This window comes from Chlorocebus sabaeus, chromosome 12 (genome assembly GCF_047675955.1).
Source record: "Chlorocebus sabaeus isolate Y175 chromosome 12, mChlSab1.0.hap1, whole genome shotgun sequence".
Lineage (NCBI taxonomy): Eukaryota > Metazoa > Chordata > Mammalia > Primates > Cercopithecidae > Chlorocebus > Chlorocebus sabaeus.
This window is the reverse complement of record NC_132915.1, coordinates 48,001,678-48,024,796: the sequence shown is the minus strand read 5'-3', so window position 1 is coordinate 48,024,796 and position 23,119 is coordinate 48,001,678. Positions and strand designations below refer to the sequence as shown.

Here is a 23,119-nt window from a genome sequence, read left to right as displayed (position 1 = left end):
AAAAATAATCACTTTATTAATATACTGTTAAACAAAAACAACTTACTCTTCGTTGATTAGTCTCGTGTCACCACAGATACTAGCTAGCTCTAACCTCCACGTGTATGTCTACATGGTCTGTAACTAACATATTTGATATGGTTTGGTTCTGTGTCCCCACCCAAATCTCATCTTGAGCTCCCATAATTTCCATGTGTTGTGGGAGGGACCTGATGAGCGATGACTGAATCATGGGGGCAGGTCCTTCCCGTGCTGTTCTCGTGATAGTGAACAGGTCTCATGAGATCTGTTGGTTTAAAAAGCGGGAGTTTCTCTGCACAAGCTCTCTTTTTTGCCTGCTACCATCCGTGTAAGATGTGACTTGCTCCTACTTGCCTTCCACCATGATTGTGAGGCCTCCCTAGCCATATGGAACTGTAAGTCCAATTAAACCTCTTTCTTTTGTAAATTGCCCAGTCTCAGACATGTCTTTTCAGCAATGTGAAAATAGACTAATACAATGTGAAAATGGACTAATACAACGTGAAAATTAACTTTTCCTTTTATCCTATTACTTTCCTCTCTCTTCCTTTCTCATATATGTTTGTTTTAAAAATCATTGGGATGATTAAAAATAAAAACAGCTTTATAAGTGTCTTATTTTGATGCCATCACTAGTTTCATGGCCTAATTTTAAAATGCAAATTGAAACATGCAGGAAGTCTCATTAAAAATACTCAATTTAGGTACAGGTTTTCAATCTAATTACATTTCAAGCTATGAGCCAATAGGGGTTGTGGATTTCTCTTTACTTGTTTCATTTGGTGTATTTTTGTGTATGTGAGTGGTGGCATGACAATAGGGTGAAAAAAGAGAAGGGAATAAACTGAATAATATGTGAGAAAAACTAGAGTTTAAAATTGGGCACAGTGGTTCATGCCTGTAATCTCAGCACTTTGGGAGGCTGAGGTGGGAGGATCACCTGAAGTCAGGAATTCGAGACCAACCTGGAGAAACCCTGTCTCTACTAAAAATACAGAAATTGGCTGGGTGTGGTGGTATGAGCCTGTGATCCCAGCTATTCATGAGGCTGAGGCAGAAGAATCGCTTGAACCCCGGAGATGGAGGTTGCAGTGAGCTGAGATCTTGCCACTGCACTCCAGCCTGGGTGACAGAGTGAGACTTTGTCTCAAAAAAAAAACAAGAACCCCAAAGATTACTGATTACTGGATATCTCTGTTAAGTGCATTCTTTCTAGGTTGTCTTAGCCTTTCATTGATTGGAGCAATTATATTTTACCACCTTGTAAGTGGCAGAAAATTGATAGTGCAAATGATTTTGCCCAGAGAAATACAGATTGCGTCTAGTGGAATGCAGTTGATTGTTGCCCTGTAGCTAGACCTATTTTGCATCTATTTGTAAAGTCATTTGGGCATTCATATTTGCCTAAATAAACAGGGTTCTTTTACATTTCCTTTGAATTGGCTGTAACATCTTACTGGTTCCCTCATTGGTTAATGAGGTAGGTAAAATCTCTGACAGATGTTCATTTTATATTTACATGAGAATCATGGATTCTCCCTTTTAAAAATCTTACCATTAACAAGTGACCACAGAGGGATCTGGAAATAGTGTATTGGAAAAAGAAAATATTTCATAAATAATTCTACTCTGAATTGACCAAAAAGTCTTTTCCATAAATATGTTATTTAGGACCAAAAATTTTACATACTTTATTGGTAAAATATGTAATTCCATATTGCCTCATCATATTTTTAACCCAATCTTCATTCTTACATGTATTTTTTAAACTTTGAAAAGTTGATCCTTCTCCTGATTCTAGGCAATCCTTGAGACATTAATGGAGTAAAAACCTTAGGATAAAGTGCAGTTAACTAAACCTAAGCTTCACATTTTGGCATCTGAAGAGGCTTTTGGATAAATAGGGAAAAAAATTGCTACTGGATGAGAAAGAAGCTTGGAAGAGAGAAAAGGAAACACCTTCTTTGTATTTCTACTCTTATCCACTTCCTTTTTTTTTTTTTTTTTTTTTTTTTGAGATGGAGTCTCGCTCTGTCTCCCAGGCTGGAGTGCAGTGGCCTGATCTCAGCTCACTGCAAGCTCCGCCTGCCGGGTTCACGCTATTCTCCCGCCTCAGCCTCCCAAGTAGCTAGGACGACAGGCGCCCATCACCATGACCGGCTAATTTTTTTGTATTTTTAGTAGAGACGGGGTTTCACCGTGTTAGCCAGGATGGTCTCCATCTCCTGACCTCGTGATCTGCCCGCCTTTGCCTCCCAAAGTGCTGGCATTACAGGCGTGAGCCACTGTGCCTGGCCTCTACTTCTACTTCTTTAGTTCTTTAATGCCTCTCAATGATGTCAAAAAGAAAGATTTAAACAAACCCTCTAAGATAAGTAAACAAACACCATTTGGAATGCTATAATGGAAGGGAAACTCTTCAATTGAATCACTTTAGTAATTTTAAAATTACTTGTAAAATCTATAATATTAAGGCAATCTTAAAATATAGCTGGAGCATTAAAGTTTTGAGAAAATACTTATCCAAATATCCCACCTATTTACTTAGAACCATGCCTAAATCAATCCACATAAATGAGAATCTACTTATTAGGAAAGATCTTTACTCAAGGATATTTGATCTGAATGTGGAATTATGAAAATATTTCTCAACTGCTGTTGTTTACAACTCTCTGGAACTGCAAATAATTCATGCTAGTTATGCAACTCATATTGAGGTCTCCAAGCAAAATTTTTCAAAGGTTCTAGGACATCACTCCTCACAACATCTGACAGCACCACTTCTTTTCATAGATTTCTCAAATCCTCAAGTGTCATGCCTAGGCTATGAGGCATTTTCAGCACTGTAAGGTGCCCCAGTAGAATAATCAAAAACAGAAAGATCCTGAAAATTAAAATAAAACACATAATTTTGAAGCAGCCACCAATACAACTACTTGAAAAGAAAAGAATTGAGTGACTGTCCCTGTCTAATGTTGCTAACCAGTAATAATTTGAGGGAAGAACTTAATTTAAAAAACATACTAAAGTGGCCAGGCACTGTGGCTCACACTTGTAATCCCAGCACTTTCAGAGGCCAAGGCAGGAGGATCATCTGAGGCCAAGAGTTTGAGTCCGGCCTGGGCAATATAGCAAGACCTCCTATCTACCAATAATAATAATAATAAGTTAGTTGAGTGTGGTAGCACACACCTGTAGTCCCAGCGACTGGGAAGGCTAAGGGGGAGGATCTCTTGAACCCAGGAGTTCAAGGTTACAGTGAGCTCTGATTGTGCCACGGCACTCTAGCCTGGGCTATGAAGAAAGACCCAGTCTCGCTCTCAAAAAAAATAAAAAATAAAAAAATAAAAATAAATAAAAAAGGAAAAAACCCAGCAAAACACATGGAAAAGCTATATTTAGAGGCATTTTCCAAGTAACAAACAGACTTTTTCTCATGATAATGATGCTCTTTTGGGTTGAGAGGCGGCTGGCCTCTGCAAGAATGCCTGAATGTCTTTCTTGCAGAAAATGCTCAGTGCTGGAAGTTGGGTTTAAAAAAAAAAAAGTGCTGACTGCATTAAAGAGCACATTTTCCTTTCAAAGAGACTTTATACTAGGGGAAAATGTTGCAGGGGATGAGTTTTCTGAAAGTTCCAATTCATCCAGAGACTACTGGCTCTTTCAAAGCCTGAGATCTTGTATGTTTGAGCACTTTGTTGAAGTCATCTTGAAGTTCTGCCTTCTCTTTTCTTGGATATGGTTCTAGATCAGACATTATAAGGAGTCTTACTAAAGGAGGGTCCTGCTGACCATCAGGAGGTTGCTTGTCTTTAACAGTAAGAAAAAGGCCAGGAGGAAGACAGGTATCAAGTTCTAAGAACACAGGCCTCATACTGTCTGCTATTCTTAACAAATCTAATCCTCATTTTGTCTCATTTCCAATGGCATTAAACATAATTGACCATTGCTTTCAAGCACTTCTTGAAATACTGTCTCCTCTTGAATTACATGACACCAAACTCTCTTGGTTTTCTTTTCTGGTTACTTCCCTCAGTCTCCTTTTCTAGGTCCTTTTATTCTCAAATTCAAAATATTGGCTGAGTGCAGTGGCACAGGCCAGGCATGGCGGCTTATGTTTGTAATTCCAGCACTTTGGGAGGCCAAGGCAGGTGGATCACTTGAGGTCGGGAGTTCAAGACCAGCCTGGCCAACATAGTGAAACCCCATCTCTACTAAAAATACAAAAAATTAGAAAGGCATGGTGGTGTGCACCTGCAAGCCCAGCTACTTGGCAGACTGAGGCAGGAGAATCACTGGAACCCAGGAGGCGGAGGTTGCAGTGCACCAGGATCATGCCACTGCACTCCAGCCTAGGAGACAAAGCAAGACTCTGTCTAAAAAAAAAAAAAAAAAAGGAAAAAGAAAAAAAAATTAAAATATTGCAGAGCCTCAGGGCTTGGCTTTGTGCTGTCTTCCAATGTGTTCATCAATGATTCCTAGTTTCAAATACAATCAGTGTACGTGAAGCTTCTAAGTATTTAATCTCTATTCTAGAACTTTCTTCTTTGAAAAAAGTAAACATTAATTAATGTATTTATCAAAAACTTATTTAATGTTTCTTATGTGACAGGCACTATTCTAAGTGCTTTATAAACAAAAGTTGTTAAATGTGAACAAGAACATTATGAGATAAAACTTATTATTCTCATTTAATAGACAGATGAGGAAACTGAAGCATAAGTTACACAGCTAGTAAGGTTTTGTGCTCTTAACTATTGCACATTGCTATTTTTTCCTTCTTGACATTTTTGCTTTTAAGTTTCAAAGGCAGCTCCAATCTCCGACTTACAATGTCCAAAATGGAACTCCTGATTTCCCCCTTCAGTAACCCAATCCTCTTCCAATCTTCTCCAGCACAGCAAAGGATTTTACTGGCTACCCAATTGCTCAAGTAAAAAATCAGGAGTTATTCTTGACCCCTCAATTTCTTTCACATCTCACTTCTAACTGATTGCCAAATTCTATAAATTCTCCCTTGAAAATATATATAAACTCATTTACTTTTCTCCATTTCCATTACCACCACCTTAATATAGCAATAATAAGCTAACATTACACTTACATGCTTTATGCATTTTACATATACAACTCATTATGACACTGTTGGGAAATGGGTACTGTTGGAAACATTTTGAAACAGGCAAAAGAGATTACTGGTTGTCTTTTCAATGACATGCTGGCATATTCTAGCAAATTTCCAGGGGTGGTCTTGTTCTATGGAATTATGAGCCTTTGAAGGTCTTTGGCTAGTTAGTCTGTTTTGCAACTCCATAGAGATAGAAGTTTCCCTGTAGAGGGCTGGTGATGATACAGGTGTTTCTTGTCCATAATAATATATGCATTTTTCTGGTCATGGCACTGCAAGTGGTTTTGTCTGGTAGAAAATATAAACTTTAAATCAAATTCTCATTTGAACTAGTTTTAACATCACACTGGCTTCCTCAATAATTTGTGAGTTAAATAAAATTTTTAGCTGGGCACGGAGGCTCACACCTGTAATCCCAGCACTTTGGGAGGCCGAAGTGGGCAGATCACAAGGTCAAGAGATCAAGACCATCCTGGCCAACATGGTGAAACCCCATCTCTACCACACACACACAAAAAATACAAAAATTAGCTGGGTGTGGTGGTACACATCTGTAATCTCAGCCACTTGGGAGGCTGAGGCAGGAGAATTACTTGAACCCAGGAGGTGGAGGTTGCAGTGAGCTGAGATTATACCACTGCACTCCGGCCTGGCGACAAAGTGAGACTCCATCTCAAAAAATAATAATAATAATAACATGTTTGACATGTGATTATTTTATATTTTTATGAGACTTATGATTGTACCCTTTCGAAAATTATATTTTAATAGTACTACTTTCATCTCAATTTCTAGTTGATAATATTGGAACACAATGATTTCTAAGGCCACACTGCTGAGTAAATCGTATTGTCAGGACTTGAACCTTGGCAAGCTGGCTCCACAGTTGGTGCTCTTCATCACCTCACTGTCCTGCCATGGGCTGCCATGCATACCATGATCACTAAAGCTAATACTGTCTTTCTGCTGGATTACCACAATAGCCACTGGTCTATTTTCTTCCTCTGTTACTCCTTACTGACCTATTCTTGATGACGTAGCTAGGGAAATCTTAAAATGTAAAGCTTTCAATTGTCTCTTACTGCCCCCAGGTAAAAAAGACAAACTCTCTCCCAAGGTTATCTTATGCCATTTTCCAACTTCATCTCCCACGATTTTCCTCCAGCTACTACTCTCTCCAGCCACACTAATCTTCTTTTACTTCCTTCAATGTGGTCAATGCTTTCCTGACTCAAGATTTTGGCATGTGTGGGTTGCACCCTGGATCACCTTCCTCCTTTCTCTTTGCTTGGAATAACTCCCACTCATCTTTCAGGTCTCCGTATATATGTCCCTTCTCGAAGAGGGCTTTGCTGGCTGATATGATTTGGATTTGTGTCCCTGTCCAAATCTCCTGTCAAATTGTAATCCCCAGTATAGGAGGAGGGACCTGGTGGGAAGTGACTGGAATGTGGGAGTGGATTTTCCCCTTGCTGTTCTCGTGATAGTGAGCTCTCAAGAGATCTGGTTGTTTAAAAGTGTGTATCACCTCTACCTTTGTCCTCTTCCTCCTTCTCTGGCCATGTAAGATGTGCCTGCTTCCCCTTCATTTTCCATCATGATTGTAAATTTCCTGCGGCCTCCCCAGCTATGCTTCCTGTACTACCTGTGGGACTGTGAATCAATTAAACCTCTTTTTAAAGAAATATTACCCAGTCACTGGTAGTCCTTTATAGCAATGTGAGAATGGACTAATACAGAAAATAGGTATAAAGAAGTGGGGCATTGCTATAAAGATACCTGAAAATGTGGAAATGACTTTGGAACTGGGTAACTGGCAGAGGTTGGAAGAGTTTGAGGAGGCAGGAAGATCAGGGAAACTTTGGAATTTCCTAGAGACTTGACCAAAATGCTAGTGATATGGACAATGAAGTCCAGGCTGAGGTGGTCTCAGGCACCTCAGGCACTGTGGAACCTTGAACCTTGAACTTGATAGTGATAATTTAGGGTATCTGGTGGAAGAAATTTCTAAGCAGCAAAGTGTTTCAGATGTGACCTGGATGCTTCTAATAGCATATAATCACATGCATGAGCAAAGAGATAACCTGAAACTGGAACTTATATTTAAAAGGGAAGCAGACCATAAAAGTTTAGAAAATTTGCAGCCTATGTGGTAGAAAAGAAAAATCCATTTTCTGGAGAGGAATTCAAGCCAGCTTCAGAAATTGGCATAAGTAAAAAGAAGCCAAATCTTAATAGCCAATACAATGGGGAAAATGCCTTGAAGGCATTTCAGAGACCTTCACAGCAGCCCTTCCCAAATGTTAATAACCAAGACAATGGGGAGAATGCCTCAAAGGCATTTCAGAGCTGTGCCAGTCCCTCCTATCACAGGCCTGGAGGCCTAAGAGGGAAGAATGGTTTTATGGGCCAGGCCCAGGGCTCCACTGCCCTGCACAACCTTGGGACACTGCTCCCTGTGTCCCAGCTGCTCCAGCTTCAGCCATGGCTTAAAGAGCGCCAGATATGTCTCAGGCATCTGCTCCAGAAGGTGCAAGACATGAGCCTTGGAGGCTTCCACATAGTGTTAAGCCTGTGGGTACACAGAGGGCAGGAGTTTAAGCTTGGAAGCCTCTGCCTAGATTTCAGAGGGATGTATGGAAATGCTTGGGAGTCAAGGTAGAAGTCTGTTGCAGGAACAGAGACCTCATGGAGAACCTCTACTAGAACAGCATGGAGGGCAAATGTGGGATTGGAGGCCCCACACAGAGTCTCAACTGGGCACTGCCTAGTGGAGCTGAGAGAAGAGGGCCATCATCCTCCAGACCCCAGAATCCACTGACAGCTTGCACCATGAACCTAGAAAAGCTGCAGGCACTCAACTTCACAGGGGTGGAGATGCCCAAGGCCTGTGGAGCCCACCCCCTGGATCATTGTGGCCTGGATGTGAGACATGGAGCCAAAGGAGATCATTTTGGAGCTTTAAGATTTAATGACTGCCCTGCTAGGTTTCTGACTTGCATGGGGTCTGTAGCCCCTTTGTTTTGGCTAATTTCTCCCTTTTGGAATGGGTATATTTACCCAATGCCTGTACCTCCATTGTATGTTGGAAGTAACTAACTTGTTTTTATTTTACAGGCTCGTAGGAAGAAGGGACTTGCCTTGTCTCAGATGAGACTTTGGACTATGAACTTTTGAGTTAATGCTGAAGTGAGTTAAGAATTGGGAGACTGTTGAGAAGGGATGGTTGTATTTTGCAATATGAGAAGGGCATGAGATTTGGGAGGGGCCAGGGGCAGGGTAATATGGTTTAGATTTGTGTCCTTGCCCAAATCTCCTGTGAAATTATAATCCCCAGTGTTGGAGGAGGGGCCTGGGGGAGGTGATTGCATCATGGGGAGAGATTTCCCCCTTGCTGTTCTCATGATGGTGAGTGAGTTCTCACGAGATCTGGTTGTTTAAAATTGTGTAGCACTTCCTCCTTTGCCCTCTTCCTCCTTGTCCAGCCATGTAAGATGTGCCTGCTTCCCCTTCTCCTTCTGCCATGATTATAAGTTTCCTGAGACCTCCCTAGCTATGCTTCCTGCACAGCCTGTGGAACTATGAGTCAATGAGACGTCTTTTGTTTATAAATTGGCAAGTCTCAGATAGTTCTTTATAGCAATGTGAGAACAGACTAATGCACTGACCCTCAGGCCTAATAGGTCCCCTATTAACATCTTTGAGCATCTTTCCATTTTCTTAGAATAGCTACCAGTCTTTGATAATCACAGTGCAAATCTTTATGTAATAATTGTCCCCCTCACTTGACCAAATCTCTATGAAGGTAGAACTTCACATAATAGGAGCTCAATAAATAATTTTTCAAAGAAATAAATGGATTGATAAACAGAAGGATAAGAGTTAACGTTATGATTGACTTGGTACTGTGCTTATTCTTAGGGCCAAAGACTGAAACCAAGCTAGATAAAGAGGCAACAGCCAAAAGACTCTAAGAAACTAAGTCATACTTTTCTGTTCTAGGCATTCGGCATGAGGAAATACAAACCTCTTCCTACTGTAGGAGTTTCATATGGCTATAGAAACCATAAGAAACTCCTACAGCAGGAAAAGCTTGGAGTTACTATACCCAAACTGAGCAGCTATTGTGGGCTTATTCATTTATATTTCTTATAGCCATACTTGGGCAGTATATGCCTGCTGAATTTCATCTTGATGGGTTGTTAGGTAGTCATGTAGCTTGAGGTAAATTGAAATTCTGTGTCTATCACACTTCAGTGAAATATCAATAAAATGTCATTTTGAAGAATAAAATATTAAGGGGCAGCTTTGAGACAGATGCTGACTTCAATAATTTTTACAGGACTCCGGTCAAACACTGCTTTATCATACCATCAGCTACTCAACAGTGAAGCGCTGGAGCACTTTGGAACTGTTTCTAGGTTAGAGAAACCCAAGGTAGAGCTTTGTCTTTTTTATCTACTTTTTAAAACCCAACATCCATACAATTTTGGGAAAAAAGGAAGAAAGACTACTCACTACACGTAGCAGATACAAATAAAGCCAAATTATTCTTTTCAGAAATGAAAAGTGAGGATACGACACTTGTTTCAGATCATCTTTCTTTCTCTTTGCTTTTCTTACCTAAATGAACAGAACGTGATTTGAAAATTTGCTTTGCTTTTCCTTGAAAATAGTCTGCTTAAAAGGCCACATCCCAGGGACTCAGATGCCATCACAGCTTATAATGCTATCACTGCATTTTTAGTTCTCAGCTTAATATTGGAATGTAGTTTAAATGCCTATCATTTTCCCTGGCTTTGATAAAGATTTAAAATATTGGAAACCAATACTTTTCACGTACCATTTCTTCTTTACATGGAACGAAATTAGTTTATCTTGTAATTTTGCGAAGGTTTCTTTCCCTGAATTCAACACGTTTGGCAAAGCTTTCCAATGAAAAGTTCAGTTCATTAGAAATGACCTTAACAGACTTAACATATATTGGTGGTGACAGGGTGCATACTTTATTTTGGCACACAAGGATCCCATTAATTTGTCTTTGTCACTCTCTAGGGCTCTGCTAAGCAACAATTCAGATTTAGCTTTCTGAAAGTAGCTACAGAATGAGCAACTGTGGTGACAGAGGGAGGGGCTGATAAATTTAGAACTTCTTGGTTTGCAATCAAGGCTTTTCTAATGACTACATAAAAATGGCTCTATCTGCTCTTGAGTTTATTATTGATTCTGCTGTCTCTGTGTATGGAGATCAAGTATATTTAACTGAGAGTAGAGAGAGGTTGCTTTTTCACCCAGGCAGCTTCTGAACTTTTCTTACTCATTTTTGTAATTCCTCATAAATCTCTTTTTATTTAAATAAAGATTTGTCTCTTAAACTCTGGGCTAACTCAAAAGTATGGTGCTTATAAGTGAGTCTTCAAAGACCCTCAGGAGTGTAGACAAAGAAAGGCAGTAAGTTGGTGTGAGCTGGGAACCCATTAGCTGAGTTTTGAGTTAAATATTGTTGTTCTCTCTCAAATGCCATTAGATACAAGATGTATGAGGCAGATACAACAGCTGCCTCAATTTCTCTATTTGTAATAAATAGTTATTAGACATCTTAACTCCCTTAAAGATTCTCTAGGAAAATGAATGATGCTAGAAAAGGCCTAATCATAACAACACTTTATATACGTAGCACTTCCTGCATACCAGGTACTTTACACAGATTAACTTAAACCTCAGAAGAACCCTATGAGGTAGAGATTATTATCATCCTCACTTTACAGGTGATAAATGGAGGCAAATGGGGTTAAATGACTCCTAAGGTCAAGATTCACACACAAGCTCTGTGTCTCTGGGGCCCACACTTTTAGTCACTGTGCAGAGCTGTCCTGCATAGAGGCATGATCAGAAATCAACTTGTTTTTTACTCTGATTCCAGCAGGATTGTATCTTTGCCAGGGCATACAAATACTGAGACTCACCCCTCACCAGTTCACACAGTTGGCAGCTTAATATATCTGAAAAAAATCAACTTTAGGAAATTATCTGTGACTTCTATAGCCTGTTTTTAACATATAGGTAGGAATATCTGAGGTACACATAATGATACAAAATATCTGATCACTTGCTATGTAAAAACATCATATATCTTTCCCCAAGTACTAGTTTTGGAATCAAAGCCAGATTCAAATCAGTTTGATCATAATCTGTCAAACATCGGTTCACATCAACATCCCCCTCAAACCCTTTCAATGTATATATTATATTCTTTTATCATTTATTTCTTATGTTTATGCATTACCATGTAGTAGCTTAACTATTTGATATTTTATCTTAGAGGCAGATGAAATTCTAATATATGCTAGTAGAGAATTCGGAAATTCCATAAATAAGTCTCCTGAACTCCTTTTTAAATCAGTAACCCTCTCATGCTATGATACCCAAACATCAAATTGCATTTCTTATAGACAGCTAGCTCATTTCTTCAGTCTATGGATAGACAACCAGTACTCAACACTTTGGTCACAATCCTATTGCTCTTGTGATAAGAATGCACTAAAGGTTTCTTGAGGGCAAAGACTATGGTTATTTTTGCAATACCTGCACCTGGTACATAGAATGGCATAGGGCAAGCAATTTATAGGTGAGTTTAGCTTCCATCATTAGGAGGTGTGAACAATGTAGCAAGTCTAGTGGCTCTCTAGAGTCATCTAGAATACGGAATTAGCCCAAGAAATTATATTAAGCACTTTGCTGCTGCAGATAATAGGGAGGAGGCCAGAAAGAAAGGTGTTGGAAATGAGAGAGGTCAAGACTATTGTAGGGGAAGGGTTGATGCTGTCTGGCCAGCGTGAGGCTTTAGCTCTACCATATGCCAGTTTTCAAAATTAAGTGCTTTTTTATCTTATAATTCTAATGCTCAACTCTTTGCTGCTTGAACATTCTTTTTGTTGATTGAATAATCTGTGAAGTGTTTAAATTTCTTGATCTTAGATTTCTTAAGAATCACGAATCATCTCACCTGTTTCTATACATAAACAAGATATTCCTCATTACTTTTCTGTGGCCTGAGATTCATAGAGAATATAATTCAGGTACCTCATATTTAGAATATAAATAGTAACACTATATGGACCCATCAATGATGTTTGGTTCACTACATTTTGAGGAGGGATATAAAAACACATGTCACACAATTAACATTTCTAGCCACTTAAAAAAATATTAATTCACATTCTTAACCACTGAGTTAAGTCATCTACATTCTTAGACTACTTATTGGGTATAAATATGGACTAATGAAAACATATGCTTAAATATATCTTTAAATACTATTTTCAACAAGGTAAACAAGGCATTTAATGATTACAGAATCACCATGGTGACTCTTATTGGCTTTTCTATATGCATCTAATTCCTTGTGGGTTCTGTTCACATAGATGCATGACAGGAATTTCCCTTTGCTTCTTATTCAATAAACCCCACTGCTAAGCTGATGCCATCTGGCATCCAGATACTACTGCTGCCTTCTGCTTACTTACTTTTCTTCCTCCTCTTCTTCTTTTTTGTAATGGCTCACAACAAGGTTATTTATGGCAATACATTTAAGCCCTGACTATTATGTTGAAGCACAAATATAGTCTCCTAACCATGCAAAGCCATTGACTGAAAATCTAGTAAGATAACTCAAGATCTTTTAAAATGCAAGATCAAGGCACAAGAACTACCCAATCTTACCTTTGAAAACATGGCATTATTAAGGCTCTCCACCTGGTGAATGCCAGCTATTTAACAAGAGAATGCCTGGATAAAATGGTTATGTTGGCCATACTGTGTCCAAAGCAACTGGCATATCCCATTGTTCTTCTGAGCCATTGAAGAACTACTGGCAACTGAAATATATCTGGAAGAACTTGGCTTCCCTGAGTGCCAACTGGTCCTCACTTTCTCTACCTGGGATGCCTTGTTTCAGAGATCAGGAAGAGCATCTAAAGCATCCAGACTATACCTTTTTTTTTTTTTTCTTTTTCTCATGAGTCCCTTAGCAAATTACACCTTCTAGGGCATTAGGTGGCCTGTTAGTAGCCTGAAGGAGTTAAGGAAATGAACAATTTCCTTCTGGTTCCAAGTCAGACAGGCTTTTTAAGGTAAGCTGAATGACTTCCTATCCAACAACATTTCTTTAAATGTCCTAGGGATCATCATTGTATCATTTTTCCTCAAGAAATTAAGCTGTCGGAAGGGTCACACTATGTACTTGCCTGGGTGATGCGTGTCAGGCGATAGTGATGTTTATGCATACATCTCAACCAAGACTAAAACTACAGTATAAAAATAAGAGGTGGAAAACCTGTCAGTAATTTTTTTAACTTCCACTTGATTAACAAATGTAATTGTACTACCACTTTGCAGTTCCAATTCCCCACCTAATAAAGGTACACTTTTGAGTTTCCAAAAAGTCCTAGAAAGCTATTCCTACATATTGTTCCATGAAAGCAACCAGATGGCCTCAATCTGGCATTTAAATGATATATCCTAAATCTAACAGCACTCTCAACAGCTGGAGGGAAATTTGAAATGACATAGTTTGAACCTTAACAGAAGATAATTTTATAAGTCTTTTCCCCATCCCCCCTTTTCTACTACTAGCATGGCACTGCTATTACCCTCTCCCAGACTCTCCCAGAGTCTTAGTAATTGTAGAAGTCTACCTCAACGGTCAGAGGCATTTGAACCAGGGCGACTCCATCTCAAATAGGCACTGGGTAAAATGAGGCTGAGACCGGCTGGGCTGTATTCCCAGGAGATTAGGCATTCTTAGTCACGGTCTCTCTCTCTTTCTCTCTCTCTCTCTCTCTCTCTCTCTCTCACACACACACACACACACACACACGTGTATATGTATATATATACACACACATAAATATAAATATATATATATTTTTTTTATTTTTATTTTTTTGAGATGCTCTGTTGCTCAGGCTGGAGTTTGGTGGCATGATCTCAGCTCACTGCAGCCTCCACCTCCCAGGCTCAAGCAACCCTTCAGCCTCACACTCCTGAGTAGCTGCGAATATAGGCACACACCACCATGCCTGGCGAAGTGTTTTGATTTTTAGTAGAGACGAGGTCTTGCTATGTTGCCCAGGCTGGTCTTAAATTCCTCATGTTGTACACACCTAGAAAATATATTCAGCTGGGCGTGGTGGCTCATGCCTGTAATTCCAGCACTTTGGGAGGCCGAGGAGGGTGGATCACCTGAGGTCAGGAGTTCAAAACCAGTCTGGCCAACACGGTGAAACCCTGTTTCTACTAAAAATGCAAAAATTAGCTGGGCACGGTGGCGGGCACCTGTAATCCCAGCTACGCAGGAGGCTGAGGCATGAGAATAGCTTGAACCCAGGAGGTGGAGATTGCAGTGAGCCGAGATCATGCCATTGCATTTCAGCCTGGGCGGCAGGAGTGAGACTACATTTCAAAAAAAAAAAAAAGAAAAGAAAATATATTCATCACAATATTCCTACCTTTCCACTACATGAATCAAATGTGTCGTAACAAACCAATCTGTTGTTGAGGGAAAAAAATAAACATATAGAAGTATTTCTGAGTTGAAGATTCAGCTTTCTATGATGAATCTATCTATATATCACCACCATGTGAGCCAGTCTCCATATTTATTTCACTGGTTCTATGAAACTGATATCTGGATTTGTATCTTGTGCACGGTGTTTAGTGCAACCACAGTGTTGGTTGTTGGTACATTCTTCTGGTCTATAAAATGTTATTTCTTGGTAATTCAGTTTTTAGTCTTTTATCATTGTTTTCTTCTAAACATCTTAAAGCAGTTACTTCCCAACATACGTTTGGCCTGAGTGCTAACCAATCTTTTCCTTACATTTTGGGGTTACTAAAAGTATCTAACATTGAACAAGGGTATCTTGATATGCTGAAGACATTAATCTGGTGATTTTTCTGTATTATGTAATGAGATAGCTTGGTGATAATATTTTCACTTTCCATATGGGGAAATAAATGATAACTACTGCTTTATTACAGAACTCTCCCATGTTAGCTGAAGCCAGAGCAAGAGATAATAGTTGTGGACCACTCTTCTTGCCTCGCTGTAGCAGTTCAGAAGTGACAGTCACAGCTTCTAAACATTACCATTTAATTTAAGCAGTGTGAGTCTCTTTGGTGGGGGAAAGGAATGACTTGCTGACAGTTGATCATTTTTTTCCATTATGCTTCAGAGAGTAATTATAGGTTGTTACATACATTTAGAAACCAGTCTATGTGGTTTAAGAAAAGATGGAATTAAGGCCATGCAACATTATGTTTTTTAAATTCAAAATCAATATAGATTTTAAAAAATGTGACACTTAGGATCTTTCTTAGGGTGCAGTGCACTAAACACATAAAAGTGTATTAAAATGTGGAAACCATATACCTTTCATTACATTATTCTACAGCTGTCATTTATTTTATTTTGGTATAAAAGTAATTATTATTCTGAGCACAATAGTATACATTTCCTTTACCCTGCACCAGTACTCCAATTACGATCTACTCCAATTCGGAATAATCATGCCAAAATGGCAATTTCATTACACTAAGAGTAGATCTTAATAGTTTAATATATGGCTATACTTTCAATGGCTAAAGCTATGTTTAACTACTTTAGAGATTTTATTAAGATTAAAGTTAAACGTAATGCATCTTAATCAGACCTTTAGTAGAAAACATTCATTACAAAACCTGGTTGACGATGGCCTATGTAATGCTTCTGTGGATGCATTAAACTCCACTGATAGCTTTCATCTGAAAGGCATCTAATAATGGGAAGATGTTTACTGATGTAAGATGTTTCTATTTATTTTCAATTTTGTATTATTATTTACCATCAGCCAGAATGCAAGATTATACACAGGATTACACTTTAGTCCAAGTGACAAAATACAGTGTACAAGAGGAAAAGAGTTTATTTAGGTAAAATAATACATACCTGGTTTCAAATAGATTTAACCCGATAGGATATAAAAGGAGTCACCAGTTCTAATTATATAGCATCTTTCTGTGTCTTAGATAGGACCTTACTGGATTAAGAAGTTATTAATGCCCCCCTAAAAAGAACTGCTTATTTACTCCTCAGCAACAGGAAGGCCTGTCAAATCAGGTACTGGTAGATGAGAAGTAAGAAACTGTAAGCCTTCATATATTCATTTCAAGGTTACATCGTGATCTTTAATCACTTCCTTTCCTCCAAAGTTCTGCAATGGTTAGTTGTTTTTTCTCAAAGAAGTCAAAAAGTTTGCTGTAGTAACTTTACATTACAGAAATAATTTATGTTTGCTTAATTATCCTTTTAAGTAAAAATATGTGTTTCCTGGGCCAGGCGCGGTGGCTCACGTCTGCAATCCCAGTACTTTGGGAGGCCGAGGCAGGCGGACTGCTTGAGGTCAGGAGTTTGAGACCAGCCTGGGAAACATGGAGAAACCCAGTGTCTACAAAAAAAATTAAACTTAGCCCGGTGTGGTGGCCTGCGCCTGTAGTCCCAGCTATTCGGTAGGCTAAGGTGGGAGAATTCATTGAGACTGGCAGGTTGAAGCTGCAGTGGGTTATGACTGTGCCACTGCACCCCTGCCTGGGTGACACAGTGAGGCCCTATCTCAAAAATAAAAAAATAGGGAAAAAAAGTGTTTTCTAATGTGTGCATCTTTTTTATGTGTGAAATCAAATGACAGAATACCATTTCTTTAGAAATCACCTTTGGTTATTGTACAAATCTATATTTTGGATTTCTTGTGCACTCAGGTACACAACTGTGTTCTGGCAAACCACATCAGATTTAGATTCAAATAGAATGAATCTGAGAAAATTCTAAATTGCATTTGAATAGGATGCAATGTTAATTTATATCTCCAGTAAAATTTGGAAATCATTTTGTATCCTACATGCTGTACTATTAACTCTTGGAGGGTAGGTGACATATCTTAAGTGCCAGTGAATAGCACAGAGCTTAGAACTTACATTAAATCAATTAATCTAGAAAATTTTTCAACCTGAGAAATTTCTTGGGTCATCGATGAAATTGTTCAATCAATTGTATCTCCTCATTTGTAAAGTGATGTAGCAGCTATGCCTACCAGTGTTTTCTAATGAAATCAATACATAAACTTATCAGCCCATCAATCAACCACTTAATCTACTTTTGTCTCTCTTTGTTTCCTCTTCCGAAGCATCTGGCAAATCTGCGCCTCACGGTTTTACAGATTCCATGACCTTGATAAAATTGAGCACACATGGGACATAATCAAGTGGGGCAAAGAACTAGGTCCACCCCTAATACCAATCCCAGAAAGAAAGGGAAAAGAAAAGTTAATGAACTTCCTTTGCCCCTCAGGTATACTTTACTTGCTCTTTAATTTTTGTAAGCGACTGTATTGCAAAACTGGGAGAGTATGAAAAGCAGCTCAGACTTTCCCAACAAATCTACGTTATATCATCAGTTGCAGCCTGGGCCTTCTCACCTTTGGCCCCTTGCCAAGAGAGGAGGTCCGATTTTGGAGAAGAGGGTAAGCACTACACCTTCATTTACTTACTTTAGGCAAAACAGAAGTATTTACAATGCAATCATCAGTTTTGATAAACACTTTTTGAAACTAATCAATCTTTAATTGAGAGCCAAAAAGCCTCCTTTCACCTTTGGTGAGATGATTACACTTAGTTCAGAACCCATGAAAGCTACAACCAGTGATACACTGCTTTCTTTAAACAAATCAGTTTCAAATGTAGAGCAATTTGTGCTTTTAAAACTTACGAGGGCTCCTCTGACACAGCAGCTCCTTCTTCTAGTTCTTGAGCTTGTTTGAACCATGGCAACTTGGCCTCGACTGGAAGTTTCTCTGAGAATTCAGTGAGTGCACATACAAGAGAAGAGGTTAGAACCAATCTGGGATTTTAGGAAAATTCCTTATTCTCCTCACCAAGAAGTTACTATGTTGACAAACACGAATAATAAGTTTTTAGGTAAATTGCTTCCTCTGATGATGGTTATATCTAGAAAAATAAAATCGAATTTTAAAATGTTTAATAATACTAGTTTGCATACAAGTTTCCTCTTTATTATGATTAATAGCAAAGGAAAATCCTTTTATTATGAAAGTTGTAAGTGTAGGAGCACTAGCTCAATATGCATATAAAAAATCATTGAGGTATCTTTTCACCATTTCCTCTTGAAAAGGTAGAGCAGCATGTACCTTGGAAAACAAAGTACAATCAATTATATTGTGATACTTTCATAAATTCTAACTTTTTTTTTTTTGCCTTTTAGCTAAGTGTGATCTATGTCACATTGCCAAAAACAAATTCTGTCACTCTGAAATTCACAAAACATTGGTTTAGATATCTGACTCATTCAATACTACCCCAAGGCTCACTGACAACTGGAATATGTGCAAATGAGGGCTCGTAACACATAATTTGACTTATTTCGCCTATTTATCTATCTCTGGCCAAACAATTCAAAACAAACTTCTAGTTACTTCCTGGGAAAAAATTGTGGAGGAGAAAAATGAAGAGGGAGGTTATAACTGCTCCTACAGAAGTAACTGCCAAGATTCCCATTCTAGCATATTTATTAGGGTCATTTGTGGGGATATTTGCCTTTATAGTATGAGCCAATGACGCTCTATCACCATTTTATAACATATAATTGCAAGGATGAAAGAAATATGTCTACACATATATGCACCATAGAATTATTTGGTATTTTAATGGTGTTTAGAGAGCCAGGCTCACTCCTTAGTTGTGAAAATCCAGATTTGATTCTTGATAGTTAACTGCAAACTGCTTTTCTTTCTGTGAAGTGGCTTGGTGAAGATAAAGCTAATAAATAATTGACTATTTTAAGTTACGGGCATCACTTCTTGTTCTCTATGCACAGCAATTGTTTATAGTCAAAAAACAAAGCAAGTGAGAAATGTAAAACTGCCAAAGCCAAAAGGATTTGCTCACATTTTAAACACAGCAACACAGTACCTATACATACATCATGTTACAACTACCACAACTAACCCAGTAAATGACTCAGTCGGCCAGGCACGGTGGCTCATGCCTATAATCCTAGCACTTTGGGAGGCCAAGATGGGTGGATTGCCTGAGCTCAGGAGTTCAAGACCAACCTGGGCAACATGGTGAGAAACCCTGTCTCTACTAAAAAAAATACAAAATATTAGCCGGGCACGGCATCATACACCTGTAATCCCAGCTACTCCGGAGGCTGAGGCAGAATTGCTTGAACCCGGGAGGTGGAGGTTACAGTGAGCCGAGATCGCACCACTGCACTCCAACCCGGGCAACAGAGCGAGACTCCGTCTTAAAAAAAAAAAAAAAAAAAAAAAAAAAGACTCAGTCAATGAAGCTGTCTCTGATGGCATAGGTTAGCTCTCGGTCTTTCAATAAGGAAGCATTCAGTTTGGCACTAATAGTAAGCTTGCAATACTTTATTGTTCTTTTGAACTAAATCCTGTCAGACACACCTGTGGCAACCTCCTCCCACAGTTGAGGGCGCTGATGATAGTCAGGAGTTAAAAGTAACTTACTGTATGTGGAAGTTACTATATTCCAGGCACTAGGTTAACCACCTTGTTTATGGTATATCTCATTTAACCTTCACATAATCTCTGATTTAGATACTATTATTATACCCATTTTACAGAGGAGGAAACCAAGGCTTTGAGAGAGGTGCATTTATTAAAATAAATCAGGATTTCTGAGGTTTTTTGGTTTCCTTTTATATCATTAATTTAGATTTTATGATGCCATTCATTTGCAATTAGGACTACCTATAGTATAATAAAGAGCTACAATGTGACTGATTTTCAGAGAAATTTAATGGCTTAAAGAAATAAAGAAATGGGAGCCATATTTAATATTAAAAATTAAAGGAGATTTAAAGAGTTATTTACTTCTGAATGGTTTGTGATTTTGAATTTTTCTATTCCATTGGCACAGACAAGTAACAATACTTGTACAGAAATCAAATTCGTATTCTTGCTAATCTGAGACACCCAGTGTAATTATAAGAAGTTTGGCTCACTAAATGCTTAGTTCTACACTTCCCTAAAATTTCTTTTTAATTAATTCCTGCAATATCTATTAAATTCTGATATATTTTAAATTATGGTTCTAGAATTCAGTCTCATATTAATGTTTTAATTTTCAATATAAAAAGCGATAGTTTTCTGTTTCATCAGTTTGAAGTATGAGACTTCCCAATGTACTTCAGCCTTAGCAAAACAGCCATACTTGGGTTCATTCCCTTGTTTTTAAAGGCAAGACATGTGGATAGTAAATCAAACATATATTTCTAGGATATCTTGTCTCTCTTTAAGCAGATACATCTGCATTCTTCAGCAATAGTCCTCAAACAACTTTATGACTTGGGAGATAATTATATAAATATATTTCTACATGTAGTGGTTAATGAAATTTTGCAATCAAAATCATTTGAAAGATTCTTTAAAAGAACCAAATTCCTTTAGTAAAGTTATAAAGAATTGTTACTAAGAATACTTGGGATACTTAAAAATGTTCTAAGGAGTTTAAAACACATCTGACTACACACAACAATTAACAGGCTGGTAATAGAGCACCTGTCAAGTTACCTTTGGGTTTATAGCAGGGAGTGGGTATGATGCATTCCTCTTTTATGTGGGGCTTTGTTTTTGGGCTACAGCCTCCTGTGTGCATTCCTCGATGGTCGATGCAGAGGACCACACGGTATCTGAGGCCCTGGCCACATGTCACCGTGCACTGGAAAGAGATTGCAAGACAGAGGAGACTCGTAGGCAAAGCCTTGTTTACTTTCTTCACTTTGCACCTAAAACTTTTAATCTAAGTTTTCTTTTCTTTTCTTTTTTTCTTTTTTTTTCCACACGAGGACTCCTGGTAAACTTACACCATTTCTTACCAGTCAAGGGATCTTTGTTCTATTTGGCTATTTGAGGTGGAGCTCGCTGAAAATTAAATCACTTTCAATTCCATAGGTTTGGATGAATCAGTCAGCAATGTTTAAGGACCCACTGTGTGCAAAGTCTCAAAGCAAGCACCAAAAAGAAGAAAGGAGAAAAGAGACTGTAGAGTGTGCTTAATTTTGATTACCAACACTGTATTGTATTTTAGTTACTTTGCTAATGACTGCTACTTCCAAAAATATGGGAAATACCTCCACATGGATATGAAAAAATTTAAACTGCGATTATAGCTAAATTATATTGCAGCATTGTCAATCCAATTGATGACATTGAAAAAATAATATTTAAAAGAACAGATTGAATGACCAGATGCCCAATGTAGATTGCACCTCTAATGGTTCCCCATGTCTGGTAACGTGTCTAGATGCAGAAAATGTCACAGCTCTGATCTGCTGCCACGAAGCCACAGGGCTCAGTGAAGAGTCTTTTGTCATTTCTGAGGCTGAGGGCACAATGGCTTACTTCATCTTTCTATTTCCTTTGCCACTTTCCTTTCTGCATTAACAGTCAGGAAACTCTGAATGACATTTTATGTTTAATTACAGCAGGTTTCCTAACATCTATACGTTTTTTGTTTTAATTATCTTACTTCATTCCAATTTTAATTTTTGTGCTATTTTCATTTCCTCTTCCCCCCTCCTCCATGACTAATATACATAGTTTTAATATTAATCTACTTAGACCCTTTTGGATACAAAGCATAATACATACAAAATGAAATCAAACTTCTGGTCTACTGAGCTCTATCATCAAAGCAGCTTTACAGATTCAGGATCAGTCATTCAGCCTCAATTACCCTTGAAAGGCAGTTGTTTCCCCTTTGCCATTTGAGGGAACATTGTCTGGGGAACAATAGAGGCTTCTTGAAGAAACTTGAAGAAAGACATTTTAAAAAAAACATCATTTACTTTTGGTCATGCTGGATTTGGGGCATTCCTACTCCAGGAGCTAAGCTGGTAGGCTTCTAGACACCTCAAGAAGTGTGGAGCTGCTCAGGGTACCCGGAGGGGCCATGATGATGAGAGGGAAGAGTGGACTTACTCTCCTAATGAACAAAGAAAGAAGGCACAGTTACCGGAGACCACTCCTGTGCCAGCCATTTAGGGCAGTCAAAAATGTTGCAGGGCTGCGCGATGGGCATCTTAGGGGTGTACATGCATTTCCACTCTTCCACTGAAGTGACATGCCCCTGGATGTCCTCCTCCACACAGGAAACTGCCCGGCTCTGGATGCCCCCCCCACACGAGGAGGAGCACGCGGTCCATGGGGTGGCCTCCCACCTACAGAAGCAAGGGGAGTCATCAGGGCAGACATGCACATTGCTAAGCCTCCTCAGTGACCGGTCGACCAACCCATTCCCTGTGCCTACTGGTAAAATCAGGTTCTGAGAGGCTAAGGTCCAGAGAACCAAAAGCCATCTATTGCCTGAAATCTGATGAGTGAGAGAGAAGGATTCAACATTGGCAAAAGGGCTCTGCAAACCGTGAAGCTCTACACAAATGTAAGCCATTACAGTTTTGAGAGCTGTCCAGAAGGATATCTGTGCTGTCTGTAACCTACTCAGAAGATGTAGGATGTAGTTCTATCCTTCTCCCATAGTTTCAAGATATGTGTATATAAAATTTATTTTCATTAAACCCATTAAGTATCCATCTCAAGACTAAAGTGGTATACTCAGTTAACACTAATGGTTTGCACCTGCAGATACTTTTTATTTTAAATGTAATACTTTATTACTTCTAGGTATTTTTTTTTTTAATAGAAGAAGCTCATAAAAGATGAAGGTAAACAAAAGACCCTCTCCTTTGCTTCTGCAATCGTCAGCTTTGGGACCACACAGATTCAGCACAATTCTGATGTTCAAACTGTGCTATCATTATTAAGCTGAGGAGCAGAAGTGTTAACATTATCTACATATTCCCTAACTGTTGAGGGATACTGGTAGTTAGAG

The 23,119-nt window shown here is 38.7% G+C and overlaps 1 protein-coding gene across 3 annotated transcripts in view; it reads right to left on the bottom strand.

Moving 5' to 3' along the window:
- ADAMTSL1 (ADAMTS like 1) overlaps positions 1-23,119 on the bottom strand; it is a 419,132-nt gene that overhangs the window by 193,718 nt on the left and 202,295 nt on the right. For all 3 annotated transcript variants that reach the window (XM_007969153.3, XM_007969155.3, XM_007969154.3), the window contains 3 exons: positions 22,244-22,448; positions 20,800-20,947; positions 17,952-18,036 (listed from right to left, as the gene is read on the bottom strand). In XM_007969153.3, coding sequence (XP_007967344.3) covers positions 17,952-18,036; positions 20,800-20,947; positions 22,244-22,448 — 438 coding nt within the window. The remainder of the gene's footprint in view (positions 1-17,951; positions 18,037-20,799; positions 20,948-22,243; positions 22,449-23,119) is intronic.